This window comes from Malus domestica, chromosome 13 (assembly GCF_042453785.1).
Source record: "Malus domestica chromosome 13, GDT2T_hap1".
NCBI classification, from domain to species: domain Eukaryota; kingdom Viridiplantae; phylum Streptophyta; class Magnoliopsida; order Rosales; family Rosaceae; genus Malus; species Malus domestica.
Window position 1 is genome coordinate 8,353,748 of NC_091673.1, and position 16,078 is coordinate 8,369,825.

At 38.5% G+C, this 16,078-nt stretch overlaps 3 protein-coding genes and 1 long non-coding RNA gene across 7 annotated transcripts; 3 read left to right on the plus strand and 1 right to left on the minus strand.

Moving 5' to 3' along the window:
- Nucleotides 1-323: 323 nt before the first annotated feature.
- LOC103452140 (uncharacterized) lies at nucleotides 324-4,952 on the plus strand. Of its 4 annotated transcripts, none has more exons than XM_008391636.4 (8): nucleotides 540-821; nucleotides 1,389-1,595; nucleotides 1,875-2,008; nucleotides 2,152-2,248; nucleotides 2,408-2,587; nucleotides 2,688-2,963; nucleotides 3,574-3,911; nucleotides 4,523-4,952. In XM_008391636.4, the coding sequence occupies exons 2-8, from the start codon at nucleotides 1,439-1,441 to the stop codon at nucleotides 4,736-4,738; spliced, it is 1,398 nt and encodes a 465-aa protein (XP_008389858.1). In that variant the 5' UTR covers nucleotides 540-821; nucleotides 1,389-1,438; the 3' UTR covers nucleotides 4,739-4,952. The 4 variants fall into 4 exon arrangements, with proteins under 4 accessions (XP_070667180.1, XP_028947506.1, XP_008389858.1 ...); XM_008391635.4 differs by having other exon boundaries at nucleotides 543-821; nucleotides 1,384-1,595; XM_070811079.1 differs by lacking the exon at nucleotides 2,408-2,587 and having other exon boundaries at nucleotides 324-821; nucleotides 1,384-1,595.
- Nucleotides 4,953-6,546: 1,594 nt separating this feature from the next.
- Nucleotides 6,547-11,542, plus strand: LOC103452141 (meiosis-specific protein ASY1). Its single transcript, XM_008391639.4, has 22 exons — nucleotides 6,547-6,730; nucleotides 6,843-6,899; nucleotides 7,401-7,497; nucleotides 7,592-7,660; nucleotides 7,802-7,894; nucleotides 8,047-8,176; nucleotides 8,260-8,329; nucleotides 8,444-8,485; nucleotides 8,569-8,697; nucleotides 8,790-8,909; nucleotides 9,035-9,077; nucleotides 9,184-9,246; nucleotides 9,425-9,549; nucleotides 9,665-9,677; nucleotides 9,781-9,857; nucleotides 9,941-10,039; nucleotides 10,193-10,343; nucleotides 10,434-10,510; nucleotides 10,591-10,648; nucleotides 10,748-10,914; nucleotides 11,021-11,161; nucleotides 11,288-11,542. The coding sequence occupies exons 1-22, from the start codon at nucleotides 6,728-6,730 to the stop codon at nucleotides 11,339-11,341; spliced, it is 1,878 nt and encodes a 625-aa protein (XP_008389861.2). The 5' UTR covers nucleotides 6,547-6,727; the 3' UTR covers nucleotides 11,342-11,542.
- Nucleotides 11,543-12,617: 1,075 nt separating this feature from the next.
- On the plus strand, nucleotides 12,618-14,563 carry LOC103452142 (REF/SRPP-like protein At1g67360). Its single transcript, XM_008391641.4, has 3 exons — nucleotides 12,618-12,959; nucleotides 13,068-13,301; nucleotides 13,836-14,563. Exons 1-3 carry the CDS (start codon nucleotides 12,945-12,947, stop codon nucleotides 14,289-14,291), a joined length of 705 nt encoding a protein of 234 aa, XP_008389863.1. The 5' UTR covers nucleotides 12,618-12,944; the 3' UTR covers nucleotides 14,292-14,563.
- Nucleotides 14,564-14,588: 25 nt separating this feature from the next.
- Nucleotides 14,589-16,078, minus strand: LOC103452143 (uncharacterized). The gene is made up of 3 exons (XR_531750.4): nucleotides 15,939-16,078; nucleotides 15,303-15,619; nucleotides 14,589-14,824 (listed from the first exon to the last, which is right to left on the minus strand). It is a non-coding gene; the product is annotated as an uncharacterized lncRNA (long non-coding RNA).

A 16,078-nucleotide genomic window follows, 5' to 3' on the forward strand; every position in this document is an offset into this window, starting at 1 on the left:
TAATAATGAGTAGTATTAAAACTCATTACTCCTACTTCATATTAAACTTGTTTTAACAAGCGACGACGAAGAATGGAAAAACGAATATAAAATCTCCAATGCAAAGATAAATATTCTTAAACAACTGAGTGACAATGAAAAATGAATGTTAGAAAGTGACCAAATGCCAATTAAAAGACCACAAAAAGATAGGGGCCATGGTGGAATATCCAAAAGTCAAGAGTAAAGTTTACAAATTCCAAAAATTGACGTACCTCTGCAAATGAAATTAAGACAAATACCTGGAAAACGATAATACTATATGTCTCCATCTTCGAAATTTCAGCAAGAAAAGCATAAAAAAAAAACAAAAACTTCCCCACGTGCACGTCCCTCACTACACACCAAAACGAACAAACAACCTGCATCCTCACCGTTCAAACCCACAAACCCACCACGCGTCAATCATCCAACAGAGAGTACGTTCCACACCCGCAACGACGAGTACGGAACCTTCCCCTGTGAACCCCATAAGAAAGTACTCGACCGATAAAAAAATTTCAAAAATTCAGAGAAAATTTCGGGGAGAATTATTTATCACCAGATCCCTCTGTTCAGACAAAATAAAATTTTCGATCCCTCCGACTTTTCCCTCTCTTTTCCCTTGGAGGGAAAGCCTTAATCCAAAATCCCCTGCTTCAACTAGCAGAGCAAAATTAGGGTTTTCATAAATGCTTAAGCTTCACTGACGGGGATCTTTCTCTCTGCTGATTCACTGTTTGGTTACCGGAATAGCGGCGGCAGCTTCCGGCGTTTGGTATTCCGATTTGATTTTAGCTCAGGTACGTAATGTGGAGTGAGAGTGTTTGGTTCTTGGTTTAGTTTGAGTTTGTAGCTCTGGTTTTTGTAAGGTGCATTTCTTGAGCTGAATTTTAGGGTTTGTTTGGTTTTGATGTTTTGCATGTTGGGTTTGTGGGGAAATTTGTGTTATTTGCTAGTGAGAAGTGGAATGGAGTGAGTTAATTTGATTTGATGTGGTTGTGTTTTATGATTTAGCTTTGTGATTGTGATAAAATGGGTTTTAGGGTTTAAGCTTTACTTCGAACTGATGATTAATTACATAATTTTCTGCTAATTGAGCTTAGTTTCGGGGGCACTCTAGCTGCTGATTGATTTCTTGGTTCTTGTTGAGTTTTTCGATTTGCGGTAAATTTTTCTTGAACCAAATGCTGAAAAAAGGTTGCATTTTTCATTCACCCCAAGTTTTGAAACCTTGAGATGTTTGAATTAGAAATAGTTGATTCGCCCGTATAGAGTGATTAAGCCTCGGATTGGAAGTTATTATGAATGTAGGATGCTTGACTTGTTAACCGATTTCCGAAATTTGAATTCTTTCTTCTGAAGTCAAGTAGGCACACCTGCAGCATTCTCAAAATTAAGCTGTTTAATTCAAGTCAAAATGCAAACGAAGAAAAGAAGTTCCGGAAGAACTGCTGCGAGAGAGCATGCTTGTCCCAAGGTTACAAGAGCTCAGAAGAAAGCATATGAAAGTGTGCAAGTTATGGAAAAGAAAGTTGCTGACCTAATTACATCTTCAGCAAGGAAGCAGAGAATAGGTAGGTTACCTTCTTATTCGTTACACAATAACCTCGGGAAATGTTCCCCATACTTGTATGGAATATATTTAGTGCACATTTTACTTCTAAATGTTAAATGGTGACATCCCCTGACAAATTTCTTTTGGTAGCATACTTGTATCCATAGTGGCAATTTTGAAACTTTTTCTAACCCATAGAGGCAGAAGAATGGCTTCCAATTTCTCTTCGTGTTTTTTTGTCGTCAAGGTTCTATCCAATTACTGTTTTTAATTGTCATCTTTATACCACAACTTTCAGGTGGCACTCATAAAAAGAATGGGGGGCCTTTTACTGCAACCAATTCAGATTTGAATTATGACTCAATGCGTGATGGGACTGCTGACACTTGTTTGGGGCATGATGCTATGCGTGATGATTGCATAGATATTAAGGTAATTAACTAGCTATGTCATGCCCAGCTCGGTTACGTTGCCTATAAAGCAAAAGCAAAAAGAAGAAGAAACGAAACAGAGTGTTGCCTGAGCATTCAGTATTGAAAAATTTCTCGAATTGACCATGTCATATCATACTGCAGGATTGTAAAGAGGGAACTACTGATTGCAAAGCGGAAACTATATTTTCTCCTGCCTTTCACATATCTAAACATGCCGAAGGGGAATCTGATAATGGAGGTAGATGAACAAACATTTTTTATATTTTATATATGTATTTCACATTTATGATTATGTAATCGTGTCTCTTTCCTTCTCTATTAATGGTTAAAAAATCTTACCGAAAAGTTTTGTGGTTTTCTTGAGACTGTTGTGACCTCATGGTTTTTGTTTTCCTAGTTGATTTTGTTAAATTCTTTAGAAATGGAGACCACAGTTATCATCAAGATTGTGAAATAATGTACTCAAGGGTTGATGTGCTGAATGGTCATGTTGTTCAAGAGACTTCCGAATCCATGGTTAGAGATGAGAGGAGTTACTGTGAGAACACATTTTCTTCAGTAAATATAACATGTCCTGGTAATACAAATGAAATGATACAAAATGTATGAGCAAAATAGAATGCACAAAAACTATGTGATATGTGGCACAACTAATGTGTATCCTCATTTTAATGCAGTTGTGGATCCAGCCACTATTTCTTCTGAAGTCTCAGCCATATATCTTGCCATGAAAAATTCCAAGTTGGAATGTGTGGATGAACATGGTCACGAGCCCATGTCAACTGATTTATACACAGATGATGACGAGTATGAGGAAGTTGATGACTTTGATCCTTACTTTTTTATCAAGAACTTACCAGACTTATCAGCAGTTGTTCCAACTTTTCGGCCGATGCTTTTGCCTAAACAGACACGGCGTTGTCCTCCTACTAGTCTTGTTTTGGATTTGGATGGTGAGAATAATGGCAAACCGTTGTATTTATATCCTTATTCATTAATTCACATGACTCTCAAGTCTCACCTTAGGAACAATTTGTAACTATATATCTCATTGTTCATGGACTGTTCATGGTTCAGAAACTAAGTGTTGATATGTGATAGGGTGTTGCATTGAGTTTGATCTTTTGCCTGTTTCTTCTGCCAAAATAATCTGGATGTGTCTGAAGACAGTAACTTCCTTGTAGCATGTTTTGCTTTTGTCATCTTTATGATGAGAGTCAAAAAGAACATTTGTTGATAATATTTATCTTCATTTTAATTGTTATTGCTTGATTATTGTAGCTGTATGGTAGGACGGGGGATCCGTGCATGAGCATTTTCTCATAGCTGTTTGTATTCTGATGGAAGATCTGATTAAATTATACTCCACTTTTGTGCATTCGTTTTTCCTTATAAGGGGTGCCAAATGTGTCTTTTTCTAGGACACAGGCATGCATTTTTATCTCACTATATTGTTTATATGATGCAACATTTAGTCCTTGATTTCTATCATTCCTTGCTTGTTGATGTTTTGTTTGAACTATTGGTTAGACTTGCATGCTAAGACTGACTTTGATCTGGCAGAAACTTTGGTACACTCCACACTAGAACCTTGTGCTGATGCAGACTTCACTTTTGCTGTAAATTTTAACCTCCAAAAGCATACAGTATATGTCCGATGCCGTCCTCATCTCAGAGATTTTCTGGACAAAGTTTCCAATCTTTTTGAGATCATAATATTTACAGCTAGTCAAAGTATTTATGCAGAGCAACTTCTAAATGTGCTGGACCCAAAAAGGAAGATATTTCGCCATCGTGTTTTTCGGGATTCCTGTGTTTTTGTGGAGGGGAATTACCTCAAAGATTTGTCAGTTCTTGGTCGTGATTTGGCACACACTATCATAATCGACAACTCTCCACAGGTATGCTATTCCAACCTTCCCCGCTCTGCCATTAGCAGTTATCTGTGCCTAAGCCCTTGAAGGTGATTTATTGAATTTAATATGTCTAGGAGCATATTTTGGCATACTTTTTGGAGTGTCTTTGTTTTTCCTTGGATCAGTGAGGTTCTGGATAAGCCTAATATGGTGATGAATAAAAGTGAGTTGAAAGAAGCTCCATCTAGTCTTCTGGTAAAATTTATCAGCATTATATATTTCGAGTCAATGGTCAATCTTCAGTTTTTTGCTTGTAATGTACATCATTAGTGGGTTCCCTTGCCTTCTTGTGGAATCAAATGTAGTCAGTCCTTTCTAAGCTTTTGGTGAAGCCATGTTTGGAGCAGTTTCAACCGGATATATCAGATTTCATTTAATGAACATTTACTACACGGATCTCAGATTTCATTTATGAACGTTTACGACACTGGATCACTTTGTCAGCGACAAGTGAAATGTGAAATATGAAACACGAATACAACTTTAAATTATGCTAATCTCAGGAGGAAACCCTAGGATTATGTTTGTCCTTTCTTCAATACTATTAACTTTGTTTTTGCTAGGTGTAACATTTTGGTGTGTTGGCTTTATTTCAGGCATTCGGGTTCCAAGTAGACAATGGAATTCCAATTGAGAGCTGGTTTGATGATCGTTCTGATAAAGAATTACTCTTCTTACTTCCTTTTTTGGAGAGCTTGGTTGGAGTAGAAGATGTTCGGCCACTAATTGCAAGCAAATTCAGCCTTAGGGAGAAAATAGCTGCAGCTGCTTATCCTCTTAACTCAAACAGAGGCGATCCTTTCGAAAGGTAAGCCTTCAGTGTGAATGATCAGTTTCACGGTTTGAAAGCTCTTCTGGGTGTATTTTCTGTACTTTTAGAACCAGAAACGCTGTTCTGTTTGTTGTGAAGTTATGTGCTTTCATTGAGAAAGACGGAGATACAATTGGGGTGTAACATGGGTCAAATGCAAGGAAGACACATAAACTTTTGATAGAAAATTTGCTTACAAATAAGTTTCCTACTAATTTAACGGTGTTATACATGTTTGAAGTGTTGGGTAGTGGAATATTGTTTGCTCTTTGTGTTGATTGTTAAATTTTTATTTATGAAGCTTTGGCTTCGTATTTTAGCTCGAAAAGTCTTTTTGTTGAGAGATTAATTAAGAAAGAAGAGAGAATTTGTGAAAAGTGTTCTTCAGTTTATATCATGAACATCTCGTGACCTTGCTCGAACTTTGCTCGGATAATCCACCCGATACCTGAGTTCCGATGGCGAGTGTTAGAATATGGACTTCTGGCTTTCGACATTATGCTCAATGAGAAGTGCAACATCAGACAGAGGCTCAGCCGTTGTTAAAGACTTAAGAGTCGCCGTTTGTCTCTTGGTTCTGTGAAGAACAATTCTAATGCATTTGGGTTGAAATATTCTGTCTCTGTATCTGCAATGGCAATTTGCAAAGTGAAACTGGTGGGACCAAATGGTGAGGAGAATTGAGTTTGAAGCTCCAGATGAGGTTCGCATCCCTGAGTCAGCTGAAAGCGCAGGGCTGAAGTTGCCTGACACTGCAGGTCCGGTGCCTGCTCTACTTGTACTGGGCTGTTGGTTTGGGGATTGGCGGATCAATCGGAGGCGGTGATCTTGGATGAGACGCAGATGGAGCAAGGGTATGTGGTCACCTGCGTCTCATACCCGACCTCCGATTGTGTGATTCACACACACAAAGAAAGCGATCTCTATTTGCCAAAAAACCACAATGAGTGAAGGAAGAACTTCCATTTGCTACACTAGTCCGGTCAACATCTTTTCTGCATTATTTGAAAATGGTTGTAGCAAAAGAAGAAAAAACTCTAGTAATTAATTAGTCATTACCATATAAGTTTATTTGACACTAAGAAGTTGGGTTTTCTTTTGAATATAGTAGAATTGTGTACCATTTTTCACTTGAAATGATATAAGAAAATAAATTAAACCTGTCCGTTTGGGGTTGATTATTTGGTACAGCTTCTGCTTCATCAAAAAGTTTTGGATTACTACGGCTATTTGGTAATGCTGTGGTGTGGAAAAATTGTTGTGCGGGAAAATTAATTTAAAGGTAAACTTAAAAAGTAACTACGGTGCTATTTTCATTTCGGTTCACACATGTTCTTAATTTCACATGCATACAATTCAAAAGTAGTTAAGAAACAAAAAGAAAACAAAGGCATTCTCGAGCAACTTCGAAAGTGATTTACACGGGAGTAATCTAGGCAAACAAATTTCTGTTATACGTTTAGAGTTGGCCCTTTTAAAAGTTATGCGTGAATTAAAATTGAGACCTCTTTGACTTGGTAGGAGAATCGAGGCCTTTGTTAAGTGGGAACTGATGCGTAATTAAGGATCAGCTAATCAGGTGTTACCGTTGGAATTGGCGTGCTCGTTATCAAATCGCGGCTAATTAATCATTAACGACTAGTGATTAGGGACTAATACAGGCACGGTCTCCGTGCACCGCTCCTGGACTCCAAAACCGAGGCCGTAACAAACTCCGATTTCCGTTTTTGGACACGTGTTCAGCAACCGACTCTCTATCCCAGCGCGACGCGTTTTGCATGATCTGCGATTCGTGAACCGTCGCAAGTTAACTTACAAATTTCACCGCCTCCCGCCACTTTCCTCGTTTGTAATAATTCAAATTTTCGTCCAGTTACCAAGTTTCTTCATAAGCAAACTCAAAGCTCTCATTCGCTCATTCACTTTCTCTCTCTACTCTCTCTCTCTCTAACTTCCGATTTTCATTTTTCTCTCCGAGAAAAGTGCAACAATGGTGAGCTTCTCAGCTCTCTTGAACAATTCCTTTATACTCGACGATCTTCGTCAATCTGCTAGTACCGATCCTTGAAATCTCTCTGAATCTCACTGCAACTTCTTCGTTTCAGGTCGTCGCACAGAAGGTGAAGGAAGCAGAGATCACCGAGCAGGACTCGCTTCTTCTGGTAATTTTCGATCGCTCATCTACTAAGAATAATCGTAGCGATAATTTGAAGTTGTTAGTGATTCTTCTGAATTTCTCAATAGATAGTATTTCGTTTTCTAAATCTGATCGGTTTTCGTTTCATTAAATGTCTTCTCATATGTGATTGAATCTCTCTCTCTCTCGATGAAATTTGCTGTGAAATATTGCACAACTCCGAAAAAGTTCTGTTAGAATCGTTGTACGGATTTTCAAATATAGACCATATCTGGAAACTGAGGATGATGATACGAGTTTTTGACAAGTAATTGACGATCTGTGTGAAGATATGAAGCTTTTTATTCATTTTTCAGAAAAATTTAATATACGTAGGATTATGTCTTAGCATGAGTAAATTTGATTGAAGAAACGCGTTAGATTTCATAAAATCTAAATCGCAATGTTTGTACGATTGTGATGATGAATTTTACGATACTTGTATGAACTGGTTCTGAGCATTCAATTTCGTTTGATCTGAGCTCAGACGAGGAACTTGCTTCGTATTGCTATATTCAATATCAGTTACATCAGAGGCCTGTTTCCGGAGAAGTACTTCAATGATAAGTCTGTTCCTGCTTTAGGTAATTGTTTAATAATCTCAATTTGTTGTAGTTTTTGTTTTAATTTCAAATGTTGGTTCATGATTTTTCTTTGGAATTTTGAAATCTTCGACAGAGATGAAGATCAAAAAGCTCATGCCAATGGATGCGGAATCTCGCAGGCTTATTGATTGGATGGAGAAAGGTATAGATGGTTGAACTCACTGGTCATTAATGTTTTAATTTTATCTCATCTCGTTGATTTGAAATTTTGAATGAGGTTTCAGTTTCGGTTTCGATTTCTTGTTTGGCTATTAGTTTTTATGTTAATTTCAAACATTTGTAGGTGTATACGATGCATTGCAGAAGAAGTACCTGAAGACGCTATTGTTCTGCGTGTGCGAAACAGTTGAAGGACCAATGATTGAGGAATACACTTGTAAGCTATTCACGAAATTAATCATCTAAATCACCTTGCAAAATTTGATTAGGTTCAATGCTGGTTGATTTTGAAGTGTGAATTTTTTAGTCTAATTTTAATTTGCCTCAGTTTTGGAGAATTGACTTGCTCTAATTGATCTTCACCTGCAGTTTCTTTCAGTTACTCAAATTCTGAAAGCCAGGAGGTTTCAATGAATATAAGTCGCTCTGGGAACAAGAAAAAAGAGGGTGGAACATTCAAGTGCAACTCCACAGCAGAAATAACTCCCAACCAGATGAGGTAACTTTGGTCGAAATTCGTTCCAGATTTTATTCCCATCCTGTTTGGCGAATTTGTGAATTTTTGGAACTATATTTTTCCAGGAGCTCTGCGTGTAAAATGGTCCGCACATTGGTTCAATTGATGAGAACTCTTGATAAAATGCCAGAAGAGGTAGGTAAACCTATAATTTGCTACCTGCAAATTTTAATGCATTCTGCAATTCCTGGAAGAGTGTTTCTGTGTTGGTCTGGTATTTAAAGATGTTTGAATCTCTTTCTGTTTCAGCGAACCATATTGATGAAGCTCCTATACTACGATGATGTGACGGTACACCATTTTTAATTTCTTTCTCGTTTTGTCAAATATGCTTTGTTTGCCAAAAGATGACAGTTATATTTTTGACATTGCAGCCAGCGGAGTATGAGCCTCCATTCTTCAGGGGCTGCTCTGAGGAAGAAGCTCGTAATGCATGGACCAAGAATCCTTTGAGAATGGAGGTTGGGAATGTAAACAGCAAGCATCTTGTATTAACGCTGAAGGTAGGGAATTGAGAATGTTTTTGGAATGTCTGATATTCAAATTCATGATTTGTGGTCCAGATTTCACTTTGTTTTACTCGTTACGTGTACAGGTAAAAAGCATCCTTGATCCTTGTGAGGACGAAAATGATGATATTCAAGATGATGAAGTGAGCTTAGGAGCTGATTCTATGCAAAGGGATGATTATTCGGGATCTGATTCTGACAGTGAGGTAATATTTTATAGCTTGTTTGGGTTTAGAGCTTCCAATGAGCTTAATGGTGCTAATTGATGTCATTATTTTCTTTACAAAATAGTTTACACATGAAACATGATATGGTTTGGCACTACTTTCAGGTTAACCAATCACAAGACGATCATTATATAGTTGCTCCAGTAGGTGAGGGTTCTGAATCTATTGTATGGTTTGGCTTTGTACTGTAATTCCCACCTGCTTATCTGTTGGTCTGAGTTGTTAGTGGAAGTAACAATGGCTTTCTTGACAGATAAGCAACAACCACAGAAAGATAACAGCACACCACAGGAAGATGACAGCATGGTTGATGAAGGTAATAAAAGAATTACACTTTTCTAAGTTAGCAGACCAATTTCGATGTCACAGTGAGAGTCACACAAACAAGTTTGAACTTGAAAACTCTGCTGAATGATGGGCTATTTCTTGGCTTTAATTCCTAAATTAATTTTCCTGCAGTGCTAACCTAACGGGTTTTTTTTTATGATGTGTAGATAACACTCAGGATTCAGTGCAAGATGAACATCAATTGGCTCGGATAAAGGACTGGATCAGTAGCCTCCACCTTGACACTGTTGAACTTACTGATGTTCTCTCAAATTTCCCGGACATCTCAGTGGTAAGTATTTCAACTTCTCAAGTCTCTACAGGAAAAACTGTGTCAAAAAACCTTGCTCTGTTGGTATATTGTAGTATACTCATGGACTCCATCTCGCCATTCTTATATGCTGCAGGTTCTGACTGAAGGTAAACTGAAGAATGCACTTAGAGCTGCTGGTTTGTTTTAACTTATTTCGTGGGTTTTATAACAAGATTTGCTACTTTTCAACCCTATTTGGCTGGATCACAGAAATTATGGACAAGCTTGTCATAGAAGGTATTCTATCAAAACCTGCAGGGGACACTTACACTATCAACAGGCCGAAGGTTTGCTTTATGTTCTCCTTTTTGTTTCAATTCTGAGGCCATATTTTATTGCTTTTGAGTCAAACTCTTTTTCCTCGATGCAGAAGCCTGATTATGAGTTCACTATGGTGAAAGAAGAAACGGATGCTCAAGTACCAGTTGCTGACAAAACTTTAAAGGTTAATGATCTCATGTACACAAAGGTGATTGCATTTCCTGTCTCAAAATTTTCTGTTCTCTGCAGAGTCCTCAAATCTCTGATCTCCCCAAGTACTGTACTTTTGAAAATCTACTTCTAATTAATAATACTGTTTCAGTTTGTCGCATTTTATTTGACCTGACTCTTTTTGTCTCAGGCGCTGTATCATGCTCTCCCAATGCAGTATGTGACGGTTACAAGGCTTCAGAACAAGCTCGGTGGAGAAGCAAATCAGACTACTGTGCGCAAGTTCATCGATAAAATGGCACGAGAGGGTTTTCTTGAAGCCAAAGGCAACCGAAGGCTAGGTGTGTGCAGTTATCCTTCTAAAATCCTTGTACTTACCGCTTATGTGGATCAAATTATATCTTAGTGTTTTCGTTTGTTTTCTAAACCAGGAAAGCGTGTGATCCGTTCTAAGATCACCGAGAAAAAGCTGAATGAAGTGAAGAAAGCTCTGAACAATGATGCAATGGTATATCTGTAAACATGTCTCAAATTTATTTCCATTTGTTTTCCTCTTACACATTTGCTTGGATTTCTCACACTGAACAGGATGTTGACAACACTGAACCAAATAACAAGTCCAGTCATCCAGATTTCCATACAATGGGTAAAAGACATAAGTGCTTTCAGTACATAATAATGAATTCAAGTCTCTGGTTACTTTTTGAATAAGCACTTAAGGCCTAAAAAATGCTTTTGTTATCAGGAAGCAGCATCAGGGACACATCCATATGCGGTGCCCTCCACTCCATTGGATCAGATCTCACACGCATGAAACTAAGATCGAACGGACCTCAATACAGTCCAATGAGGAGTGAGCAGACTGCTTCAAAGACAAAGGAGCATCCAAACACTCCCACAAGCAGGGCTGAGGTGAGTCTATTAATTTAATCCTCCACCCTTCCACTTCATGTCATTCTTCTCTTCCTCCAACTTGACTGTTCATACCAAGTTTAAATTCTGTTTGGATATTCTGCAGCCGGTGACTTCAAGGGAGAGCTTCGTGCCGGGAAAGGATAACGGCAGGGTAAATGGTAACACTGATTACTGTGATGATGGGGACAGAGTGATCTGCAGTGGGAGGTCTAGCCAAGACAAGCGGTCGAGGAAAACAAGCACGGTGCGTATGATTCGAAATCCTCACTATAAAATTGCCTGCTGTAGTTTTGTCACCAGCAAAACGCTAGTGAAAAAAAATGGTACGATTCTAATATATTGCACTCTGGGCATTTTTCTTGTTGTACAGGTGAAGGAGCCAATTCTTCAGTACTTGAAGCGCCAGAAGTCTCAAGCCGTCTGAAAATTTCCAGCATTTGCTGTCTGTCCGCCGGACTCGACTTTCCGATACTCGCGGAAAGTTAAGGTGTAAATTTTTACGGTGATTAGGAGTATAATGTGGTAAACTGGGGATTGGTTTTGCCCATCCACACTTGCATTTTCCTAAACCAAGGTCTTTAAGGATATGACGATGATTGAGTGGAATCGGATGGCTTCATGGTAATTAGCATAGAACAATACCTGCTTACTCAAAGAAGGATTAGGAGTTCTTACTCAAAATTATTCGTTGTCGATTATAAAACACCGTTTTTATAATCAAAACCGTTCATATTATAAATTATTTTATAAAAATCTCCTTTGTAAAAAATCAAATAAAACTCAGGTCGTTTAGTAATTATATAAAAACAAATGAATGGAATTGGTAAAAATATTACGAACGGTCTATGTATCTGCTAGAATAGATTAACTAAACGATCTTAATTTTAAATCATTTTTTACAGAAATGATCTTTACAATGTGATTTATGATATAGACGATTTTGAACATAAACACAAAACTTTGTGAGTTAAACACAAAAAATTTTAAGTATAAGTTTCTACTTGTCTTTGAGTAGTCAAGCATTGTTGATTAGCCTATATAACGCTGATGTGCGTTTTGCTCGATTGTCTCTTTTGGTTGTGTTCAAGATTTGTCCTTGCATTGGCCCACAGAATATTTTTAGCTCCCCTGTTATAATAAGGATGATAACAAATCAAAATCAATCATAAAAGTACGTACGTAGTGGATTATCATTAACACAAGTATATATAATATAATAACCCCGATTAAATTTTTTAAAGGAATAATTTATTTATTTTCTATCAGATAAGAAAATAATTTATATCTTTGTCTAAAAAATAAAAAAAATTAATTTATACACATGATATTTTCTTTTTTTCTCTTCAAAGTTTAAGATTAAATAAGAATATGCCTAGGAAAAAAAATCATTTTAAGAGATTTTTTTTTTAAACAAACGATATTATTTATATAAAGATAAAAGATAATCTAAACCTCACAACAATTTTGAAATAATATAGTTTAAATTTATTTTTGACCACTTTTCATTCATAAATGAATAAAAATACATCTAAAGGATACTGCTAAAAAATCATTTCTTTGTGTACTAAATTTAGGACCTACTACTTTAACGTGGACCTCTCCCGTAAAATGCGTACGCTAGACTTAGCTCCAGCGGTTTCGTAGTGGGCCCCACGTAAGATATAATGACTAGGCCCACACAAAGCATTTCAGCCTCAAACTCGACCTTGGTGGAGGCAAAGCTACTAGGCTACTCGCCACGAGAAACCATACGTCAAAGCTCCTTTCCCGAAAGTTCCACAAACATCCCTTCCCCGCTATTGGATCCGGAGTCGACTGACTCTGTGGGCCCACTCAAAACAAAACAGATCCGAGATCCACCGTCCATCGCCCGAACGCACAAGATTCCTTTCGTAACTGCTGCACTATAAATTTACTCTCGAACCAAAAACCATCCGTATTTTACGATCTTCCGAAGCCATTTCCCCTTTCAGTCGCGACTTCCCGGAATCTCAAAAACCGCCGCGAAGAGAAAGAATCTGCAAACGATGGCCACCGTCGATGTAATTAAATTTCCGATCATCTCAATTTTCGTTTTGTTTATCTTTTTCGATTTGTTTTTATGTTTTATTTGCCTGGATCTATAGCAACTTTCTGATGTGTTGTTGCAGAAGGGAGTAGAGATCGGCAAGGAGAAGGAACTGAAGCACCTAGGGTTTCTGAGGGTGGCGGCGATTCAGACCCTGGTGTGCGTTTCGAATCTGTACGATTACGCCAAGCAGAACTCCGGGCCGCTCAGATCGACGGTCGGTACTGTGGAGGGCGCGGTCACCGCCGTCGTTGGTCCCGTTTACCGGAAGTTTAAGGGCGTTCCTGACGACGTCCTCGCTTTCCTCGACGCCAAGGTATTCTCTTCTCTTCTATTTGTGTTTTTCCTGATTAGAAAAAAGAAACTGAAATTGTTCAGATCGGGAAAATTCTCGAATTAATTTGGTGAATTAACAGTTAATTAATTTGTGAAATTTGAATGCTGTGTGGTGGTTATACATGAATTTTCTTTTGCTTATGATCTATGAAGGTGGTTTTTAGTTGTGGTGTTGTATGTTCTACCTGGTTTTGTACCCTGACGCCGAAAAGGCCGTCGGAATCCATTTTAGTAAGAGACTGAAACATGATTCATTAACTCCTCCTTAGTTTTTTGGCTTGTGCTGGATAAAAAGACCGCGATTTCTACATCTCGATGGATAATTGATGCTTCTTATCACTAGATTTCTTTGTGTTTTTGCTAACTGGGTTTGTGAGCTACTTGTTTAATGAGGTTATAGTGTACATGTTCAACAGTTTTATGATGCTCGTTTGTTGTGTTATGCCCCTTGTGAATGCCTTACATGCATGAATGATCGATGTTGATCAAGGCTTGCTATATTCATTGTTCACAGGTGGATGAAGCCACGGACAAGTTCGACAAGCATGCTCCTCCTGTGGCTAAGCAGGTTGCGAGCCAAGCGCACTGCTTGATCCAGAAAGCAGCGGAAAAGGGGCAGAGAATTGTAAGGGAGGCTGAAACTGGCGGTCCACGCGCAGCTATTCACTATGCAGCTACTGAGTACAAGAACTTTGTCTTGAACCAATCTGTGAAGTTGTGGGTCGGACTCAACAAGTACCCTTCCATCCACACAGTGGCACAGAAGGCTGCACCAACCGCTGCGCACTGGTCTGGCAAATACAACCACACCGTAAAGGACTTGACCCGTAAGGGCTATGCCATCTTCGGCTATCTACCCTTGGTTCCGATCGATGAGATGTCCAAGGCAGTCGAAAAGGGAGAGGCGGAGAAGAAAGAAGATGCGGCTGCACATGTCGAGCACAAATCGGATTCTTCTGATTCTGATTGAAGGAATGTCTGTCTGCCTTTGGTGGTTTTAAGTTTGGCCTTTTAATTCTACTAGCTGTCCTGTTTTAAAGAAAAGTCGCGGGTGTGGGTGAACTGAAGAAATGTTGATAGCTACTTAGCTTCGTTAGCGTCTATGTAAATTTACATCTACTTTTGTCTCAGTTTGTTAAAGATTGTTGCACCGACGAGGACAAAAATAGACCACCGTGTCAGAATTGATTTTTTAGTGTAAAAATATGATTTTTTGTTAAAATAAAGGACTTTCCGTTAAAACTCCCAATAAAAGAAGGCCGAGAAATGTAAAATTCGTAGAATTAGCACGCGAAATGGAAAACTAAAACAAATGGAATCCCCAAGACTAAAACGAGAAATAGAAAACTTGTAGAATTAACACGCGAAATGTCAACTTCTCACACAACACCGAAGATGCACGGACTCTTATTCGAACAGACTAAAACCGAACAATATTTTTACGACAACACCAAATTCCAACAGCAACAGAAACCTCTACTTGAATTCTGCAGACGGCTTGACCTGCACCAAATAACAAGGGAGCGAGCTCCTCGATAACCATGGAAAAGACGAGCAGCTCTAATAAACGAAATTGGTCACGAATTTGCATAAACAGATGAAATGTTGGAGCCTAACCTATGAAAAGATTCAATCCAACAGAACCAGTGCCTTACCTAAAGGAGAAGGGTCGTATAAATCTAAACGCATGCAAGACCAGTACTGCCCATGCCCAATACAAACCATGAATTTACTGAAAGACTTTCACCGGCTAAATTTAGAATTAAAAACATGAAGCTTGCAGCAATGACCCAAACATATAGCACAAAGCTACCGCAAACGCCAATATCAACTCTCCTAAGGACATGCATGGGAGCAATTAGCATGAAGACATATCCAACCTACATTATCTCGGAGGCGACTGACAACAATACAAATCTTCCACACAGTCCGAACGATGCAATAGAAACACAGAATGGCTTCAAAACAGTAAAAAACAAACCTTATACGCACTCGATTAGTTTTGGGGGGTGACGGGATCATAGCTGTGTTGGAGGAGATCATCATAGGGGTCCCTCCGGCCTGCAACCTGGCTAATCTGGGCATCCCAACGGAGCTGCGAATTGTGGCGCTCAAAGGTCCAAAATCCGTAGGGACGGAGAGGTAACGCCCACATCTCCTTGGTCTTTTGGCACCGGTCTCTCACCGCATACACGTGCTCCCTGAACTTCCTATCCCTCTCTTTAGGATCCTCCATAATACCAGATTCTCAGCAAACTCCATTACAAACGCCATCTCTCACCCCTTAACAACGTTAACCTAAAAATCATAGCTCTGTTCAGAGTTCCACAAACCCTAGTTTATACAAATTCAAAATATTCATAGAAAATCGATTCAGCTATTAGATTATTCTATTGGGATTCAATAGGGGAATTATAATTTCAGAATCAGATGCACTGAGAATCTGCAGATTTTCGTTTTCTTTCTAGCATTTTCTCGGCAACCAAACTGATCGGAAAATCTTGATGTGGAAAGAAATTGATTCAATAACCTATCTAAGCTGCGATCAATCTGAATTATAAAAAAATTAACAAAATTATCAACAGAATTGAAAAGGAGAATCGATTGGGAAACTTACCTGTTCGTTGATTAGAGCTTTCCTGCGTAAATCACTGTGCATGGCAAACGATTTTTGGTGTCAAACTGTCAAAAGCAGCAAAGCAGTTTCTTTTTCTCTGGAACTCTTTAATTTGGGCCCGCCAATATTTACCCGCTTTT